General features: G+C 34.9%; 1 protein-coding gene across 21 annotated transcripts in view; it reads right to left on the bottom strand.

Annotated features, from left to right (window-relative positions):
• Nucleotides 1–21253, bottom strand: part of ADGRL2 (adhesion G protein-coupled receptor L2) — a 259736-nt gene that overhangs the window by 134178 nt on the left and 104305 nt on the right. For all 21 annotated transcript variants that reach the window (XR_008426326.1, XR_008426325.1, XR_011650979.1 and 18 more), the window contains one exon: nucleotides 9172–9344. Coding sequence is in view for 18 of the 21 variants with exons in the window: in XM_045199417.3 (XP_045055352.2) it covers nucleotides 9172–9244 (73 nt within the window). In the remaining 3 variants the exon portion in view is untranslated. The remainder of the gene's footprint in view (nucleotides 1–9171; nucleotides 9345–21253) is intronic.

The raw sequence follows: 21253 nt of genomic DNA, 5'->3' as shown, positions 1-21253 counted from the left end.
ATGGGTTAAGACAAACATACTATACTCTTTGCATTATGTGATTTTTATCATTTTACTTCAAGAATTAAGAACATTTTTAGTAAAACGCTATTAAAACTATGTTTTCATGTAACAGAATAAAAGTAGGACAGATCAATGGGGAATAGAAGAAAATACCAGGGAGAAAGGGTCAGGCTGCATTGTTGCTCAGGAATTTTTCAAAATATCAGGTAAAAGGTCCATAAGAAACATATAAATTAGGATTAAAAGTATAATAAAACATAAAGTGTTCATAAAGTTTCAAGATAGCTTAGTTCCTTTTTAAAATAAATTACAAAACTAAAAGTGCTGTTATTTTTACAGTTCAATTGTGTTGTTAAGGTTAGAAACAAACCTCGATTTGCATTGGTAGAAATCACTGTCATGCAAGATCTAATTTTCTGGACTAAATATTTTAATAACCAAAACTCCTTTACACAGATGTCCTCTCACAGACCAGCAACCTCAGCATCACCTGGGAGCTTATTAGAAGTGCAGACCCTGGAGGCCCATCCCAGATCACTGAATCAGAATCCACATTTTAACCAGATTCCCAAGTGCATTATATGTGCATTAAATTTTAAGGAGCACTGTTCTAGATAATTAAGATTGAAAACATCCAGCATGACCCTCCTTGAATTCCTTCGTTTCCTGTACACATCTCTTCCTGAATCTCCCCCTCCCAGTATCGTAATACTCATTCTCCTTTCCTAAATGAGATGACTTCTCCTTGCACCAGATCCCATTTCTTTCTGCCTGCGTGGAAAACATTTAGGTATCTGACATTTCTACTACAAACAACCAAAAAAGAAAACTATAAAAAGTACTTTTCTTCAACAACAAAATACACTTAACCTACACACCACCTGTCTCCTTCACTCAACTTACCAAAGTTTGAATCACCTGCCACCATCACCTCACCTCATCACGGCATTCTGCCATATAAGTCTTTTAAAATCCAACACACAGCTCTCTCCTCAGTGCCACCAGCAAAGCCCCCGTTCATCCTTTCTATTGTCTGACCAAAGATTATAAAGTCCCTGACTCGTATTACCATATTACTTCTAATCAAGGCCTGACTTTAGGCTTATCTACCTCCTGACTTACAGTTACTAAAAAGAGAGAAAGATGAGTAAGGGGAAGGGGAGAGAGAACTAATGGTTAATACACACACTAACACACACCAGTTGGATACAACGAGATAGGTACAAAGCAACAGTAAAAAGCACTCTGTAAATAACCAGCAAAATAAACATCATTTAATCTCTTTTTCAAATTAAACCCATATACAAAACTAAATTCTGCTTTATCTGAATCCCTTTATTTTTCCTGGAAAATTTTGGTATATCTGAAAAATAGAAAAAATAATCCCTTTAAGTAAACTTTATTAAATAGGATAGATGCAAAAAGAAATCATTTTAGTAGAAAAGAACACTACTACTGATGTCAGGACAGTGACATTTTCATCCATTGTTCAGAGATTTGTGAATTGTGTTCATGTCTTTCTCTTTTTTAAACTACTGTCCATTATCCACTTTTAATTTGAGAATATCCCAACTTCATCTATTTTGTTAGTTAAAATCTGATTCATATCCAATGATTTAATATGAATCCACTACATTTTAAATTAACTGAGACCTTAACTCTCACCTTTAAACAGAGTTAATTCATAATGGATAAAAAACATAAATAAAAACATGTAAGCACTATGGGAAAATGCAAGTGAATAAATATTTAACTTACCTCAAGACATAGATTTTTAACCATAAATATATAATAGAAAGTCTCACAAAAGAAAATAGCTAACCATCATAAAGTACAGAAAGAAAAAGGGGTAAATATAGCAAATGAAGTAAAAGATTGATAACTGTTAAATCTGATTAGTGCTACTTTATAAAATCCTCTCTTCTGTTTGAAACTTTCAAACAGAGTTAAAGGCAAATACATTTATGAGTTAAATAATATGAGTTAAAGGCAAATACATTTCTCATAATGAAAATGACCTGATACCATCAAAGAGTTTTAAAAAGAAAAGCTGTAACAACATAAACAGAAAAATTGGCAAAAGGTAGTTAACAAAAAACTCACATCAAAATTACAATTGGCCATTAAATAAATCCAAAAAATGTTTCTGTCCAAGTTACAAATTTAATTTACAATCAGACACCACTTTCACATATGAAAGTGTAAATTCTTTTAAAAATTTAAAGTCAATGCTCGTAAAGTGTGTAGACTGGTACTTTCACACACCGGTGATCAAAATGAACACTGGTGTAACTCTTCAGAAAAACTACTTGAATCTGTCCATGTGCCTGATATAATTAATTAGAATTCCAGAATTCTAGTCTCAGGAAATAATCAGATAAAAAAAGGGAAAGATTTCTAATATATTTATTTTACATATACTGGAAAGAAATTACCTAAGTTCAAATGGCCAACAAGTAGAGAAGGAAAATCAAATCATTTTTGACATATACATGATAAATAACAATACAGCTATTAAAATCCATTATCTATATATATAATTGCATGATAAAACAAGCTATGATACCATAAAGTAAAAAATCAGAATGTAAAAGTATATGGAGATGCAAAACCTGACTTTGTTTTATACATCATAGTTGCATTTTATCCATAATACCAAGTATGTGTGTTAGAAACAAAAAGGAAATGTGTATGGTTATGTCAGAGTCCTGGAATTATGAACAGTTTAAAATTCTTACCTTAATTTTTCTTATTAATCTTCTCTTATGAGTCTGTACTACATTCAAAATTAAAAAAGGGAAAATTTTTCAAGAAAAATAAGCCCTCAAAGCAAAAATAATGGCAGACATGAAAGTCAAATGCAATAGCGTCCCATGCTGATAAGGAGGGATTATAAATGTTTTTGCTTCCTGAAGCTCTGATATGGAATTCCCTTCTCAGCCTTACATTTTAGCCAAGAGATCCCAGGGCTGGGGCTAGGTATTCTCCTGGAATCACTTCTGTCAAGTTGACAAAAGGAGTTCAAGAACAGGGCTGAAAGATGTCATGAGATATTCGCTAATCCACATTGATGTCTAATACATGTAGACTGCACGGCTGTCACATGTCATTCTCCGTCACGCTGGAGGTGAAAAGAAAATAAAGAGTACCACGGGGTACCAGGCATATGTTTCAGTAAGGCACTCCCCTAGTAATGCGGCAGATAAATCATTTCTTCAAGGCATACCAGTTCCCCATTAATACTCCGCTGTGCTCTATCATTTGTATTTCTTATTCTTTAATACCACAACCTAAATATACAGCTCATAAAGAGAAAATGTGTATGAATTCAAAAACTTAAGCAAGAGATTCATTAAAACTGAAAGCGCTCAGTGAGTATTTAACACAATTACCATTTCCCAAAATTAAGGTGCTTTCCATACTGCCTGCGCTTTAATTAAGCAGCCTTTATTAAACTATTGATTCATTCAAAATATAACAATGACTGTGAAAAATGCCACATATAAAGTTAATATTTCAAAAATTTCCTCTTGTATGGACAAGTTTAAAACAGAGCTCTTTTAGCAAATTATTTTCTCATAGTAACAGATTTATTTATTAAACATTTGATTAGTCTTTTCTGTCAGAAAATAAAGGTCTGCAAAAATTTAACAGTCAAGCAATACGATGTTACTGGGGTCCACTGGGTGACTGTTGTGTGGGACACGCTGGTTTGTAACACTTCACTGCCAATCGTAGGTCTACTGATGAATCAGCAGAGACTGTGAATAAACAAACCTTTTCTAACGCTGAAGCAGAAGCACAAGAGGATGAAACAGGACAGAACGTGGGAAGAAACATGTAAAGCAAAAAAACTGACAATCAGGCGCTGAAATTTAATCTTTAAATGAAATATGGCATATTGTGACACTGAAAGTCGGTAAATAAGATGATCAAAGTAAACTCCAAATTAAGTTTGAAAAACATGCTAGTGTGTCCTATTTAATCTTACTTTTTTTCAAGTTCAGTCACATTCAGAACAAGTATACCCTGCTTCTGAATCCTGGACTTAGTACTACAAGGCGTTTGGTGTTTACAAGATAAGCATCATCATTTAATTTATAAATGGAATTAATATTTATTTTTAAAACTGAATTACATCACAACCCATACAGAAGAAAGCCGCTGCCGCTGTAATCAAATTACATTACACTCATATAATATAATAAGGAATATTTAAAGTGTCCTGAGAGCAATATAGTTAGGTATTGTCTTAAGGAGTAAAATCACATTGGTCTGCACTAAAAATATAAAGAAAGTCATCTTTTTAAAAATACATTGTTTTAATCAAATGTTAATTTATATAATTTGTGAATTTAAAAAATAAGGTTACATTTGACACACAGCGATCACGGATACGCTGTATAATTCCTATTAATTTTTACAGCCAGATCCCCATGCGCCTTGCTGAAAATTCACCTCCCAGCTTTCAAATAATCAAATATACTGAAATGAACAAAAATAGTCAATTTTGCTAGACTGGGAAATCTAAAGTCCCTACAGTAAGTTAATTCGGCATTATCATAGTAATAGCCGTGTAGTTATTCCCAACAAGAAAAAGAACAAGGTTATCACAATGAAAAGAGACAAACTGAAGCAAGGGTTTAGGAGTTCCAAAAATGTCACATTTCCCCTTAACAGAAAATATGTTCTCTTTTTCCAATCTGGAGACAGTTTTCAATTTTGTTTTTTTCTTTCTTAGTACACTGTCAGAAAATAGTACCAAAGTAATTCCTTTCTGAAGCCTAGAAGTATACCCAAGAGCTTCAACAGAGTATAAAGAGCCATATGAAAAATTACTGATAGTAACACCCTGTAACAACTGGTTACAACTCCTGAATCACGATGCATTAAACCGTAAAAAGTTACTTTATACCACACTCATGCACCCCTAATGCCTCACCCCATCCGCCCACACTCATACTACAGTGCTTCCTAAGTGTGATGCTGAGCAACACCAGTGCCTCCCAGAAGTCTGTCAGAAACGTGAATGCTTAGGCCCGGCCCCTGGCCTTCTAGGTGATTCTGCTGGTCCTATAGTTTGAGGCGCACTGCAATTGTTCATTTCATATCCACACTGTTTTCTCTCCATGGACTTTTTCTCTCCACAACTACGTTCACCACTGTCCTTACCTAGCCTGTTCAGCACCCACTGAGAGCCAGCTGAAGCATCATTACTTCCTGACACACACCCACACAACTCAACTACCCTTCCCGTCAATACCTCTGGAACAGCATCCTCTTGGCACTTACCTCGTTACTACAACTGTTTATTGCCCTCTCTCTAGTGACTAAAACCATGACTCTCTTCCAAGATTTGTGGTATTTATGTGATGGATATAGAGTGTGTGCTCACTGTAAGCGGAGCATTATTCTAGGAACTTGAACACATCAATGAACCAGAAAGAAAAAATAAAAAGATCCCTCTGGAGCTCACATGCCGACACCCTGGGCATACTGTATGTGTATAAACATAAATTTTATACATTTCATTATGTGTGTGTAAATAAAAGAATGATGGAAATAAGATTGACAAGTATAGGTCTGAATTATTTTAATCATTCTCAAGTTTAACGCTGGAGAACAAATCTATTCCTTCCTTCCACTAAGTTATAGACCACTCTGAGGGAAATCTTTATATGCCAAAAAGTCTTTCTAATTCATATTTAACCCCTAGATCTACTTTTTCCTGCCACACAAATAGAGAAAAGACTTCATAACCAAACATTCTTTTTTAGTAAGATGTCATTTACATAAAAGGCACTGTAAAATGTGCTTAAATAATTTGAAAATAGATTAAACACTGGTACAATACTATTTCTACAGTTATGTTCTGAAATTTGATGTACATAAAATAAATATGTATAACTCTATCTGGACTATTTGGCATTTATACCTGGTATAATATTTTTCTTTGAAATAAGGATAGCAAAAATGTAATTTGAGTTAATTGACTAAAAATTTGACTAGAGGAATCCAATTACATACATACCGCATAAAAAATTGAACCTGAAATCCATATTACTGACTTTGCTGAAGAACTGCTATTATTTGTAACTTGTCACTTGAGCAAGCCTTCATATGTCTGACTTATACTTTCCAGGGCTCCATTATATACCATAATTTAATTCTCTAGGACACAAAAATTCAATTTACTTTCCTACTTACTGATGCATGATTCCACTGTGGGTTACTATGCTTATAAAAATCAGTCAAAAAAAAATCAAAACACACCAGTTTCTCAACAAAACTGATTTTTGAAGGCCTTGAGGTTAGTTCTCTAGGAATAAAATCAATTCTAAGAAAAACTTACAAAATATTTTGAAGTCTAGTTTTTTATAATCTTTTTTATTTGGAAATTCTAAACATAATTTTCAAAAATACACAGGGAGAAGAGACTTGAAGAATAAATAAAACATTCCTATTTTTAAAAGACAAGTAAATTTTAATGGGTAAGACTTGATTCTTAAATACTAACTGAAAGAGAGAGGGCGAGATGAGCTAATTTTAAGAATTAGACCTTTATACATAAAACATTAAAAATGCTTAGTGTTTGCTTTTTTATGCACACAAAACATGGCACATTTATGTTCATCTGAACACAGAGCAGCACGTAAGTCCTCCTTGCAAATGTAGAAATTTACCTCTCATATGTATAGATGTAATATAAATCCAAAATTACATTACACCTTTAAAATCATATAATAAGGTAAAACACAACTGATAAGAGGAAAAAATAAAGTTCTAAAAAGGAAGGCATGGTTCACAGCTGAATACAGTACAAAGGCTTGTTTTGATTTTAAACTTGACTAGTTACTTTTTTTTTAAAATCTAATGTCTGTTTTGTATTGCAAAGCCAGAAAACTGGCAAAACCAGGCTAAAATAAATGGCAACCACGGTTCCCCAGCAAGCACTTTCCTGCCTGCTGCAGACCTCCACTGATCTGCACCATACACTCAAGCTACTCCGCCTGCTTGGCCCCTATAGGTGTTTGAGGTTTCCACCCCTGCACGCAAGATGAGGAGCTCAAGAGCAGAAACGGTGCCTTGTGCATTTCTGAATCCTAAGCACCCCGTTCAACTCAGTCACTCAGTACAATGAGGAAGGAGGGAGGAAACCACCCAGGAAAACTCCTCCGAGTTTATCTGTAAGGATCTACGGACTGACACAAAAGTAGCAATCAATTAAGGACAACAAAAACACTTAATGGTTGAATCATTACATTTATACCCTCTTTCCTGTGCTCTAATACGTGATTTTGATTGGTTTTCTCTATAGGTGTTCATAGAACATATCTGCTTTCTGGCAGTATAGGTACTATCATGTCCTGTAAGGCTTTTCTAAGACAAAACCACGGGACGGGGATCTATGTCTGACAGCGTGCGTTAGCTGTGTACACTCCCCAAACTAGCAGTGCGTGTGTGTCCCAGGTTCTTTGCACCCGTAGGAGGGAACTGCTTCAAAAGCAATGCCCCCTGGCCTGATGTGCCAAAAATGAAATTTCTCTTAACAGCAGATATGAATCCTGACCTAATAGGTCACACTAGAAATAAAACTGCAGTATCTCATGAAAAACTCTCTGTTTGCTAGCACCCTCCTGAGTTAAGCTACTGTGCCAGCGAAGTAGTCTCTATCTTCATTGAAAAAATTTTCATTATGTGGACTAATGAGCCATTCATCCACACCTGGAATCTTTCCTCAATGTATAAAATAATTCAAATATAACAGCAGGAATTCAGTTAGTTTCGCCCCGCAAAAAAACCAGACACAAAATTATAGAATACACTCAAGATTTTTATAATGATCCAGGCCAGAGATTCTTATTATTTAACTCAGTTTCTGCACATTGCTTATCATTACAGTACTCTTCATTCAGACATATTACATTTTAATGTTAGATTTCACATATCTTTCAATTCTGATGCAAAGAGCAGTATCTTCTGAAAACAAAATATTAACGTATTTGCAACTTTCATGTGACTTAAATACAAGTGAACATTATTTACTTTCTGATTACAGACATTCTGATTTTAAAATGTTCCTAAATGTGTTATTTATTTGAATTGTATTATTAAGTTATGTGAACATATTGAAAGTAGAAAACTTTGAAGGCGAGGAGAGAATAATAAAACAATTTTAGAACAAGCAATTCAAATAAAATTCTTTTGGCAAAATTAAAATGTGAATATGTTGAAGCTTATTATAAAGACATTTAATAATAAGCTTGCTTCTATCTATTAGGTGACAGTACGCCTCTTTGTCTCCACCTATCATTTTATTAATAGATATAAATGTGATCACTTAAAAATAAGTATGAAGCCAATTTTAAAATTCTAAAACATTTTCTTCAAAAATATATGATTGGGGCTAAAATTATCCATTATATTTTACATGTGTTTATCAGAGATTTTGTACTCTTTACAGATTTTACAAGATTAATGTATTTTCACGCTGAATACAACTACCACTATCAACTAGCATCTTAGCTCCACATTAATTTCTGACCTGCTCTGTAAAAAGCACCCGGAAGGATGTTATTTTCACATGGAAAAAACATATTTATAGAAATAATGGATACCAGGAAATCCATACACTAATTGATAAATTATGGTTCCAATTATTTCATTAAGCCTCAAAAGCATTATGTAATTCTTTAAAAATCAGATCTGTCATCAAAAAGACATATGTAACATTAAAATGGAAGTACTATAAAAATGGTTCCTAGGGGATGGGTAAAATTTTATTTAGTAGTTTTAGAACTATAACCACACACAAGAAACAGACAAATCTAAAGGTGAAGGGAAAGAGTTACCACAAAATATGTGGCAATTTCACTAGAATAAATTTAGTCAATAAATGTGAAATATGAAACCAAAACAAAGCTTTCATTTATTTCTTTACGGATTATTTACAATTATATTTGTAAATTTATACAAAATACAAAGTCATACTTCTAACACTTTCTATAATACACAGCTGCATAATGAAAATAAGTCAACATTCAGAAAATCATTTTAACACCTATTTGTAAAATAATAAAATCATACTCTCTGGCCACGTCTATATAAGTAAGATTGCATAGGTTCCGTCTCCTGGACGTGAAAAATAAAATTTAAACTTCATCTTACCTTCTGTGTTCGGTAAGAAGCTGATTAGAATGATAAACCACAGACTTCGCATTCTGCAACCAGAAGACACCATTATTGATCCCTTTAAATATTTTCTTTGTATTCCTTAATGAATCTAGTTATAAATGCCCAGCTTCATCGAACCCAGCAGTCTGCATCATTGATCCTCATATCTGAAAAACAAACAAATCCATCATTTATTCTATGGTCCTTGTACATTACAAAATATGCAAAAATAATATTAACAATAACTCTCATTCCCTCCTTCCTTCCCTCTCCAAAGTGTATATATTTTTAAGTATATATTTTGATTCTATATCCAATATGGGAGCTGATGGAAGCTGTGCCTGTATGCTGAAGAGCAGAGCCTCACACCTTAAAAATGATCAAAACCCCAAAAATATGTATAGACAACCAGAACATAGGAATTCACATAATAGTTAAATTCCTAATGATGAGTTTTCCTTTGAAAAGCTTAGAATGTCACTCTAGAATAAGTCATCTGTTGTTCTATGCCAAATCTTAGCCTTTTTATTATATTACAGTCCACCACTGAACAAGATAAGTTTTAACTGTGAGAGTCCACAGAGTATCCATAAAACCAGCACTGTTTTTGAGTCATCACTGGGAGTCTGCAGATGCAAAGGGCCAACTGTATGCATTTTTCTCCACCATTTTATATAGGAGACTTGAGCATCCATGATTTTGGGGTGGGATGGGGGGTGATCTGGAACTAATCCCCAGAGATACTGAGAGAGAACTTTAAGTTTTGGGGGAGTCAAAAGTTACATACAAATTTTTCGACTGCGCAGGTTTGACACCCCAACTCCACAGTGTTCAAAGGTCCCCTGTACTAGCTTTAATACATAACAACTCTACAAAATTTTATAAATGCATATACTTTTGTTTGTTTCTAATGGTAACAGCAACATTATGTGCAATTTTATCATGTTACCTTGCAAAATAAAGACATAATGAAACTGTTTCTTTGTCTACACAAGGGTGCACAATTTTTTAACTATGGTTGTATTCTGTACAATAATGGCATTTCAAAAACACCACACTTCCAAACACCACATATCAAATTGTTATTTCTCTGATTACTACTATCCATAGAGGGAGCAGTTTAATAAAGTCTCAATTATTTCATTGTAAAGGTTTTCATATATTGGTTTTTCTTACAGCAAGTTATAAGTTAGTAAAATCAAACCTACATCTTTGAGTAGGTTGACCCACCCACTGGACCCAAATAAAAACCCCAGAAAATGATTATTTTATCTCCAAGGTTGCATTTCTATTAAAAACAAAACAAAACAAAACTCAGAGAGGTGGCAAAAATATAAAACCCTGAGCCAAGTATAATTTTGACCAGCCCTTAAGGATCCAACAAACCCACCAAAAAGAATGTAAGAAATTAATCCGAAGCTATTATCCAGTGTTTAAATGTAAAGACTCATAAAATCACAGATTAAACTAGCCAGTAGTTCTGTACAAAGAACTTTATTTTATGATGCCTACAGTTTGAGATGAAACTACTTCCCCATATATGCCTCTGCAACCATTAATTAGCCTTTTTTTTAAGCTTTCTCTGAAATCGCTAAAGATAACTATGTACCATGATGAGGAAAGTCGGAACTCAAATTACCCAGTTCTGAGAACACCTCAGATGCTTCTATGTCCAGAGAAATAAAACAGAAACAGAAGAAAGGGCACGCTTCCTTTTCTGAGTGCCAGAAGTAGGAAAAGAAGAGTGACACATGAAAAATTGATGAGCTGGAGACACATGCACACAACCCTGCAGAAGTGGCCAGCTCCGTCTTTCCGTGTTCTCTCTGAGCTCCCAAAGACTATGCCACAGACAAAACCACAGGTAAACCTGCAGTTCGCAACTGCTGTGGCAAAGTCCCTGCCTTAAAACTGCAAGCTCTTTTATGTAAAGCATAGAGAGAGCAAGACAATTTCAAGGCCTGTCACATCGAAAAGTCTCATCAATGGACAATTTCTTATACTCTATAGACTGTTCAATGACCTGATGAAGCAAGCAGAATAATTTTAATGTGTGAATGAGGTACATTCATTACTACCAGTAAAATTAAGTGAGCCTTTGGAATGCTCCTGATTCAAGCCAAGAGTTCTGACTGTCCAAGTTTTGGTTGTAATGAGTATTTTCATTTCAATGAACTAACGCATATAGGCTGCTTGCCCACATGCTCAACTCTTGAACACGTTTCTGCTTTCTTAAAGCAATCCAAGATCGGTCTGTCTTCAGTCATCCGCTCTTTGAAAGAGCCCTTGTTTGTGGGAAGAAAGGGAAGGAAGAAATCAGGGACTGATGACTGCCTTGTAGGAAACAGCTGCCAAGATAGGAAAACCTCTGTTGGTGAGGGAAAAGGAGGAGGAAACCGCACAACCAAGACCTTTTCTGTGGTCTCTGGCCAGGCCAGGGCACAGTATTACATGAACAGATTTTAACTGTACTAAAATTGCAGTGTATTCTTCACGTGAACATGAAACACAATTTTAAAAGTATGCTCTGGTCACTTATGAGACAGCATAAGGTTGTTTCTAACCAACAGAAACAAGCTCCGGAGTGGAATAAAACCATGGCTTCGCTTCCGCAAATAAAGCTCAAGTCTGTCCATCACTGTGTGCAGTGACTAAGTAAAAAGAGTCTCAAATTTATTTCCCTCATTCTACAACCTAATCAAATAAAATTATTTCAAAACTCAAGTTTTAAATGCAAATTTGAAAACTAAGTCAAAAGATTTTACTGCTGTGATTCAAATTAAAAACAACTGTCCATTTTAAAATGTTAATGAAAACTGAAATACTTAGCAAACCACAATCAGCTATGGATAGAATGAATAAACAGTGAAATATGGTGAAACCAATCCCAAGAAAACAGTGCTCCGAAATCAAACTCGAGCCAAAGGACATTCACAGGCATAGATGTCAGTAACACACTTCTTCTGAACTGTAAATACCTGCAAAGTGAAGTTCAGTAAAAGCTTCTCCCCATGCAAAACAAAACAAGAAACAAAATCAGAAAAGGCTACTAATCTTTTTTCAACAAACAGAAAAGACTAATCGAATCCCCATATTAACCACCAGTTTGTCTTCAGATTATTAGAAAACTTTTCATCCCCAAGAACTTCAGAGAGGACCTGGGAGCGTAAAGACACAGTGCACAGATGAAACCCCTCCCAATGCTAAGTAACAGTTCACTTCTCTCCCTCTTCCTTTAACCCTCACCCAAGAACATGTTTACTGATTGAGAAAGAGGAAAGAAGAGAGAGACAGAGAGACATCAACGTGAGAGGGAATCATCAATCAGCTGACTCCTGTACATGCCCTGACCTGGGAACTGGTGACCTAGGTACGTGCCCTGACTGGGGATCGAACCCCCAACCTTCTGGTGTATGGGATGACCCTCCAACCAGCTGAGGCACGTGGCCAGAGCACTGTTCATTTCTTAATAAAAACAGAAACAGAACATTTCTACTTAAACTAAAAGTATGATCTAAAAAAAAATCAAAGCCACTTCCAACGTACAAATTCCTCCTATATTTTCTTCTTATCCTTCAAGTAAGAAGACTCAAACAATTCATCTTAATCTTATTTGTATAAACCACATGCCACTGTCTACCAAACCTATGGCAATATTTTTGGGGGGATCTATATATTCTATTCCTGTCATGTAAAAAGTCAATTAATGCATCCTTACTACAAGTCAGGGCGTCATTACAACTAAACCTTCCAGAGGAGAACAGTAACTTCCGGAGTATGCCTCAGCACTGTTCATGTCCTAACAGTCCTCAACCACTTACAGTGCACGGTCATCCACAGTCTTTCAGACAGTGACCTGACTGTGCAAGGCTGGGCAAACGTAGGTTTACACTTGTGAGTATACAGAAGAATTTATTCTTGTATTATTTACTAATTATTGAACATACTTTCCATATGAACAACTGTACACCTACTTTTCTCCATCCCGTATTTGTTACCTGCAGTAAACATCCATGCCTTAAATTATGGGCAAAATTCGGAAAACACCACTAATAGTCATGTATTTATGTAACATTACCTGGAAATCACATTTAACTTTTTATGTAATAATGACTATTTAGCAAAAATAAAAAAAAGTTGAAACCATTTGTTGATAAGCATCCCTGAAAGTTGAATATAATATGCTTCAAATTAGTAAGAAGAAAAGATAATTTAAAATTGTCTAAACTGGTTAACTAAGGTTGATACTCTATTAAGAGCAAAGCCACAGTAAAGATTCATATATAAAGCTTTCCCTTTGATTTCTACTCATGGACACTGAACTGCTGTGAACAAAACACCTACAAGCATGAGGAGAACAGGGAAAGGAAAGAGCCATCCAAGCGTGAGACCTATGAGAGTCACCCCTCCTGGTTAATTATGCACTAATGCTGCGTAAAATAAAACGCTAATGCTTTGGGTAAGCCTAAAATCTTATGCACTAAATGTGTATCAACACTAAGTGAAAGTTAAAGACAGCTGTAAATCAGTCTTTCTAATCTTATACGTGCTATGGACTTATAATCATTATGGGAAATAATTTGCTAGCAAAAAAAAGCTGCTTTTCTCTATTTTTACCAAAACAAAAACAACAGAAGAGGACACCAATCCTACTCTGCCACCCATGCAATAGAAAATGAAAAATAAGTTAATTGCATTTCAATTTACCTAAACCTCATTCAGAGTGCTCATTTTTCAGAAATATCTCATATGCAGGCCTTACAGGTCGGAATTTTCTCTTCTTGCTAACACAGAGGAAAACACAACACCCTTGGGAGCTTACTTCCAGTAAGTTATCCAAGTAAAACCCTTGCTATCCCTAATCAGAATGCCTTTTTTAGCTCCAGGCATTCATAGTTGTTAGCCTCTGAGTTTATTTTCTTTCCCTCACAAGGAAAGGGTTGGGGCTGGGAATGTTGAGAGATTTTAAAACCATGTGACCAAACACTGGTCACCACCCTCTTCCTCAGTTTCATTCCTGCAGACACTGGTATCCAGTCTAGAGTAGTTTAATTAAACTAGTTATGCTATAGTCCCCTTAACATTAATCACTGATCTTACCCTTTATTGAAATTTCTTCTTGTCAATGAAGAAATTCTCCTAGGAGAGGGCTTAGTGGAGGAGCACAAAAGAGAAGGGTTCAGGAATGCTCCCAGGAAAGCACATCTGCTCTCTGCAGTAATATCTATCTGGGAGCCACGCTGAGCATGCAAGAGAGGCTTGTAGCTGTGGACACCAGAGGCACAGCGCAGGCAGCCTGCCATCCTCTTCATTAAAATCCTTTGGTTGAAATACTCAAAACGAATGGCTGTCACTTTCAAACCAATGTAGGGAACATTTTATGACAGAACGTAAACTTGCAAACGAAGTTGCAAAGGAAAAAAATTAAGCCTACACGCCTGATTCAAAATATTACCTAATATATCATGAAAATTTGATGGCTTCCCAATCTTTTCTACCAAAAAGAATCATAATTTGTTTAAAATATTTTGCTTTCATTAAAATTATAACATACCTACAACACAGAAGTTAGTTTTTTCTATTTTTTAAATGGCATATTGTCCCTTAACTCATCTATAGTCCAGCTTTCCCATATAATTTTTTCGACTTGAATACAAATTACGGGCACTACAGCTAGAAATATTTCCTGGGTGTCTATTATGTGTGAAATACTGTATTAGAACATATCTCTAATCCTTGAGGCCAGTATTACAGAGGTCAGAAATACGAGGTTCAGAAAGGGTAAGTAACACCACTAGCAGGTGGCAGAACTTGAATTTCAGTCCAAGCTAATTATAGCTGTCCCCCTTTCCAAGACCCCTCAGTAGATGCCTGAAACTTGGATGGATTTCTTTTTCTTTCGGATAGTACTGACCTCTATATATACCGGTTTTTTCTTAAACATAAAGTTTATTTATAAATTGTAAAAGCATGTGAATGTGGTCTCTCCCTCAAAATGTCTCATTATACTGTACACACCCTTCTTGTCATTACGCAAATGAAAGAAATGCCTTACTGAGCTGAGAACTTTTACCTAACCATTGATCACACCTAATGACCGAACTAATCATTGGTCAGGCAAATAGAAAAGAAAAAAATCCAAAGTTGTTCATAAGACGCAATCTTATGTTTGGCTCATTGCACTGGATCCTCTGCTTACACAGCATTGTTAGCAGCCATTCCCTGAATCAATATTCCGATTCCCTCTTGATCTATATATAACAACTAAATTAAATAATAATGGCCCAGGATCTGTTTACATACATTAGATCATCAATATGAGCATCAGAAGTTTCTTAGAAACAATGAGGTATCTCAGTAAAATATGTCTAATGGTCTTAAAAATAAATATGAAAAATTTAAAAATATATAGTAAGAAGCTGAAGAAAATTTTAAGTATATAGCACAATGCCTTTTGTAATCAATAAATTATACAACTCATTTGCAACCTATATCAATATATAAATAATGTCATCTAAACTTGCAATTCTAGCCCTAGTCAGGTAGCACAGTTGGTTGGAGCATCATCCTGACACCCCAAGGTTGTGGGTTCGATCCCTGGTCAGGGCACATATGAGAATCAACCAATGAATGCATCAGGAACTAGAATAACAAATTTATGTTTCTCTCTCTCTCTTCCCCTTTCCTCTCTTTCTCTAAAAAAGCAGTAAAATAAAAATTAAAAATAAATAAACTTGCAATTCTAACTTCTAAAACAAAGTAGGTAATAGTTAACACTGCTCATGTAATTGCATATGTCAGTTTAAGTCAATGAATAACTAGTGATTACAATCTAGATATTTTTTGATATTAAGTTCTGATGCATGTTGCTTATTTATTTTTACCTTATATATTAATTAGTCCTGTGTTAGGTTCTAAAGGATTATAAAACCAATTAAGATATGATTGCCATGTTCAAAAAGTTAATAATCTAAGAATTAAATTCTCAAGGAAATTACCAAGACCCAAAATATGAATTAATAACCACTAAACTCCCCAAAACTTAATGGTAATAAATGTATTTGGTACCAAAATAATGAGAGAAGAGAAATAAAAGTAGTTTCTGGACCTGTGTTTCCCTTGAAATCAACCAATTATCACCTTGATGAACAGGGCCAGAGACTGCGATCAAAGGGCACCCTAGATACTGGCTTCACCAGCCACTGCAGGGATTGGACAATGCACAAACATCTACGTCTCAAGTCCAACAACTATATGTGAGGGCAGGAATACACAGTAAATCTACTATTCCATTATTTTCCCAATTATTCTAATTTTAGGTTTATGGTCCTGATTCCACTTTAAGTGATCTTGAAGAAGATTTCCAGGGGTTACTGAAATATGTCTCACTATAAGCTTCTCTCTTCTATCAAAACATCCTAGCAATTATTCTAGAAATTCCATTTTTTAAATTACATCTAAAGAAGCTGCTAATTCCAACAAACGTTTTTTGAAAACTACTTACAGTGTATTACATTGGTAGCCATAACAGAATAACCTAAGACTATGCAGCTCACATATCTCACACTCTGTTCTGTGGGGAAACGACACATGATCAAAAGCAAGATGACATCCAGGTCTTCTTCCAAAAGGAGCAAATTCCTGTGCTTCAGTCAGGGTTACTCTCCATCAAGCCCTACGTTCCGTACCATATACATATACCTACATCTACAAGCAAAACAGCATTTTACTGAGTTATACAGAAGAGGAATATATCAATTATTTCTGAAAATTAACAACATTAGAAATAAAGTTGAGTCTTAGTCAATGAACAGAACAGACTCTACTTCCACTGTTACTCTGAGATTCTGTGTGGTTGGTGAGGCTGATTACTCTAGGGAGCATTAGGAGGCTCTGATGGGAAGAGAAATATTCATGGACACGACAATCAGAAACAGTAATGAACTGAGTCATTCTGAATGGCTGTTAAAAACAAAAAATTAAAAACAAAACTTGTTCATTAAAAATTAAAATATATCAAGTTTTACGTGTTACTGCTTCTTAACTACTTGATCCTGGAATAGAAGCATTATGTGGATTTTAGAAAATGGTTTAAGTTTAAAATATAATTTTATAACCTTTATTAAAATTTCAAATAACATTAATGTAGTAATAAAACAGTGGTATTGAATAAAAAAAGTTATTAAAAAGCTGAGAAAAACTGACTAAAAAGTTGAATTACTTGCCAAGACTTCTTTTATTTGGTAAAAGAATAACATATTTTTTGCAATATTTGAACATTTTAAAATTTTCCAGTTCAGAAAACTGAGAAAGACACATCCCCTATTGCAATTCCACATATAAATAAAAGCAAAAAAAACCCTGTACTTAGCAACTACCAATGGTAACTAGCAACTCTTCAAATCACTTAAGCTAAAATCTGTAGTACTCCATTATGTTCGGAAAGATTAAAAAGAAGGGAATACGTAGACTGGTATTATACAGCAATGATCAGCAAACTTTTTCTATAAAGAACCAGAGAGTAAATACTTTAGGCTTTAAGGACCATACGGTCTCTGTCACAACTATACAACTCCGCCACTGTAGCACAAAACCGGCGTAGACAATGGGTAATGAATGAGCATGGCTGTGTGCCAACAAACCTTACTACACAAACAGCCAGCCAGCCAGTTTGCCAAACTCTGCTATAGATGAACAGGCACGAGATAAAGAGAACTGACTGCAGTTCAGTCAAGTAATGGACTGACCGGTAACTATCACTGTCTGCCAAAGTAATCAAACCAACTTTAGTCTGTTATTTTAAGAAATTAATTTAAATGTTAATGTAAAGGTAAATTAGCCATGCTGAAATGAGAAAAATAAAACAAAGCAGCATTATTCTGACCAAAACAAATTAGTGTTTCAGTGTGTGTGTAACAGATCCATATGTGGAGCTTACAGTGTTGGGGAGAAACTCCAGAAAAGAAAACAAAGGACATCACCACAGTAACCTATCTTACTACTTTGGTTGGCAGGAGAGAATGTAAAACCAATCAAAACAGTCAGTAATGGGAGACTGAGAAGTAATGAGGTTTGGACAAGACTCCCTGAGGTCTTCTAGCATTAGTATGATGGTGTCAAATAGCTGTTGGTAAAAGTGACTTCAAACTCCTGAAATTTCTGTCACCACTGCTATTCACCCATATGAAACACTGGATATATCCCAGTTCCACATTGTATTCAACAGGAAACTGCTGAATTCTAATTTGTTGAATTGCTCTATAAATCTAAAAATTCTACAAGGCCAAAATCACCAACAGTATTCCAAAAAATTATGATGTCACAATAAATGCACACATCTCTTTTAAAACAAAAGTATTTCTACAGCCTTCCAATTCCCTATATGTAGGCTCTCCCCAATCAAAATACTGTGTTACTATTACAACAAATATTTTTATTGTCTGCAATCTAATGATTCTTAAAATTGAATAGCCAGGCTGTAACATACCATGTAACACTTCTAAGCTACAATTAATAGTTACCACATTAAAATACATGAAGGCTAAACTTTTTATCAATTTTACATATAAGACAAAAGAGTGGAGAAGATTACAAATTTTTAGTAAGAGCATTATATTATGGTAGTAACAATCTAGGTGTTTTACTGAAAGTGGAGTGGATTACAGTAAATGAAATTTTAAAATGTCCTTTCCATTTTATAGATAACACAAAATGACTTTTTTTCATGTCTCTAGTGATAAGGATAAATTTGCCACACATTTAAATGGTGCCTTCACACTCCCACCTCATCCCAGCTCATGAATTAATAATTCAGTGACATTAATACAAGAAGATAAATGATAAAAAGTTTAAGGCACAGGGGCCAACCATAAACACATCCTTCTTTCAGCACAGTTAATACTTCTCTGCCAATTATAGGTAAAACTTGTTAACAGTTTTCAATAGTGTTTTTACAATGTAAGTAGCAGCTTATGCACACACAATTTCACACAATTCAGGATTAATAAATCTCCTGCTGGTACCAAACAATCATTCTAGGGGATTAAAGTGCAATATTTGTTAACATTAATAATGTTTTATATAGTCGTATGTATTAAAGAAGCCTCTACTCTGTTATTAGTCCCCTAAAAACCCTTCTAGACCAATATACTGATTAGGTATAAATTACACATATATCCTTCAATTGGTGACTCATAACAACAATGAAACACATTAGTGTAAAATGGTAAAAGAAAAAAATCGCGTCTACTGTAAAGTAACAGATTTTCTTTGAACCATGCTTACAAAATGTGTCCAAGTGCACATGCAGATATATATATATACACGTGAGTGAAATTAGCTCAGTCTCTAATCGTTCTTAAAACCAAAAGTCCTCTGGAGCGTTACTTATTGTAAGTTTGGGTAAAATACAGCTCTGTTAATATAAAAGGTACTTCATTTTAAAGTGGTATAAATTCTCTCAGTGTTTTATTGACTCTTTCTCTGAAACGTCTTAATACCCCCTCATTCCTTTCATTCCCTCTGCACTAACCTCTCTCTAAACTTCTGCAAAAATCTCACAGCTGATTTCTCACCCTCCATTCAGTTTGCCAACCTCCATTAGACTAATCTTCCTAATTTCACCTTAAACCATAAAAATGTGTAAAATTGGAACCAATCCTAGAGATCACTTTATACGTAAGACAAAGAAAACACTTGGGGTTTTGAGTTGAAAAAGGCAGGTCTCTAAAATGCTGATTTTAAAATTTTCCCATAAGTACATATATCATTATCTCACCATAATTATCACAACAAATGTAATACCCCTATTTTTAACAATAGGGAAATTACAACGGGGGCTGGGGGAGGTGGCGCTAAATGGAAAAAAGTTTTAAAAATGTGTCAAAAAGTAAAACTGGGAAAAAACCCAAACAGATCTAACTTAAAAAATATTTAATCCAACCCTCTGATTCTGTCCAACTTATTTGCTCAGTAATTCTGAATATGTCTTTCAAAATAGCTTTTAATACAGATTGTTTTTACCCATATGGAAAGCATTTCCTTCCTTTCCACCCATCAAGAGACTCGATGGATTTGAAAACCACTATGCCATAAAGCCAACCTGGCCACCTCCGGGCAGTGGGTGAGGGAAACCCTCTCCCTCTGCAAATTCCTATGGTAGTTACCTGTATCATTTGTATGGTAGGTGTTACTGAGTTATCTTACAGCTCCTGTTCAACTAAGCTTTTACACTATTTTTAATATCTCTTATGTCTAAGTTTTCAATATTTATCTTTCTTCAACATACATCTTTTCAATCCATACCAAAAAAATTCCAGGGTACACACTTTGTTCAAGGCACCAAGGCTGGTATCACAAGCAATACAGTGATGCAGGAGATAAGGAAATAAGCCATGGGTACAAATAACTTTACAAATTAATGAGATTAATAGAGTACACGCTCCATTTGGACTGAGACTTTGGCTCTTCACTTCAATCTTGATTCTGGTAAGTAGTGTAACATCCTGGTGATTAACACAGTGGATATACAATTAAGTCAACCAAATTTCTGGAAAATTATTATAACTTTTAATGGATTTTTTGTTTGTTTCACAACTAAACTCGACAATGACCATCTTTATTTCCTGTTCTTCCACTTTAAATATTGAGGTAATTTAATCTGGGGTCCGTAAGAGGCTTACCCTCACCTTTGTATGTTTCTTGGCATACTTATGCTATTCCTTCTACCTGGAATCCCATCTGCCACTTGCTCCTTGGCCAACTACAATTCCTTTTCCAAAACTCAGTTTAGGTCCACCACTTGACTATCTATCTTACTCCCTCCTTTCCCTAAATCTGCACCACACACACTGCCACTGTTCCAGAGTACAGTGTACCTACCCCTACCAAAAATTTTTGGAAGTATTCCTTTCAAATTATTGCTAGATAATTGAAAAGGAACCCATGGCTTTCATATCTATTAACTTCACACCAGGCACGTTTGCCTGGCAAAAAGCACTTAAGAAATGCTTTTGACAAAAAAAGATGGAAGGTAGTTATATAGGGAGAAGAGAGGGAGGAAAGGGTGAATGAGTAA

This window comes from Desmodus rotundus, chromosome 3, assembly GCF_022682495.2.
Source record: "Desmodus rotundus isolate HL8 chromosome 3, HLdesRot8A.1, whole genome shotgun sequence".
Lineage (NCBI taxonomy): Eukaryota > Metazoa > Chordata > Mammalia > Chiroptera > Phyllostomidae > Desmodus > Desmodus rotundus.
This window is presented reverse-complemented; position numbering and strand designations above follow the sequence as displayed.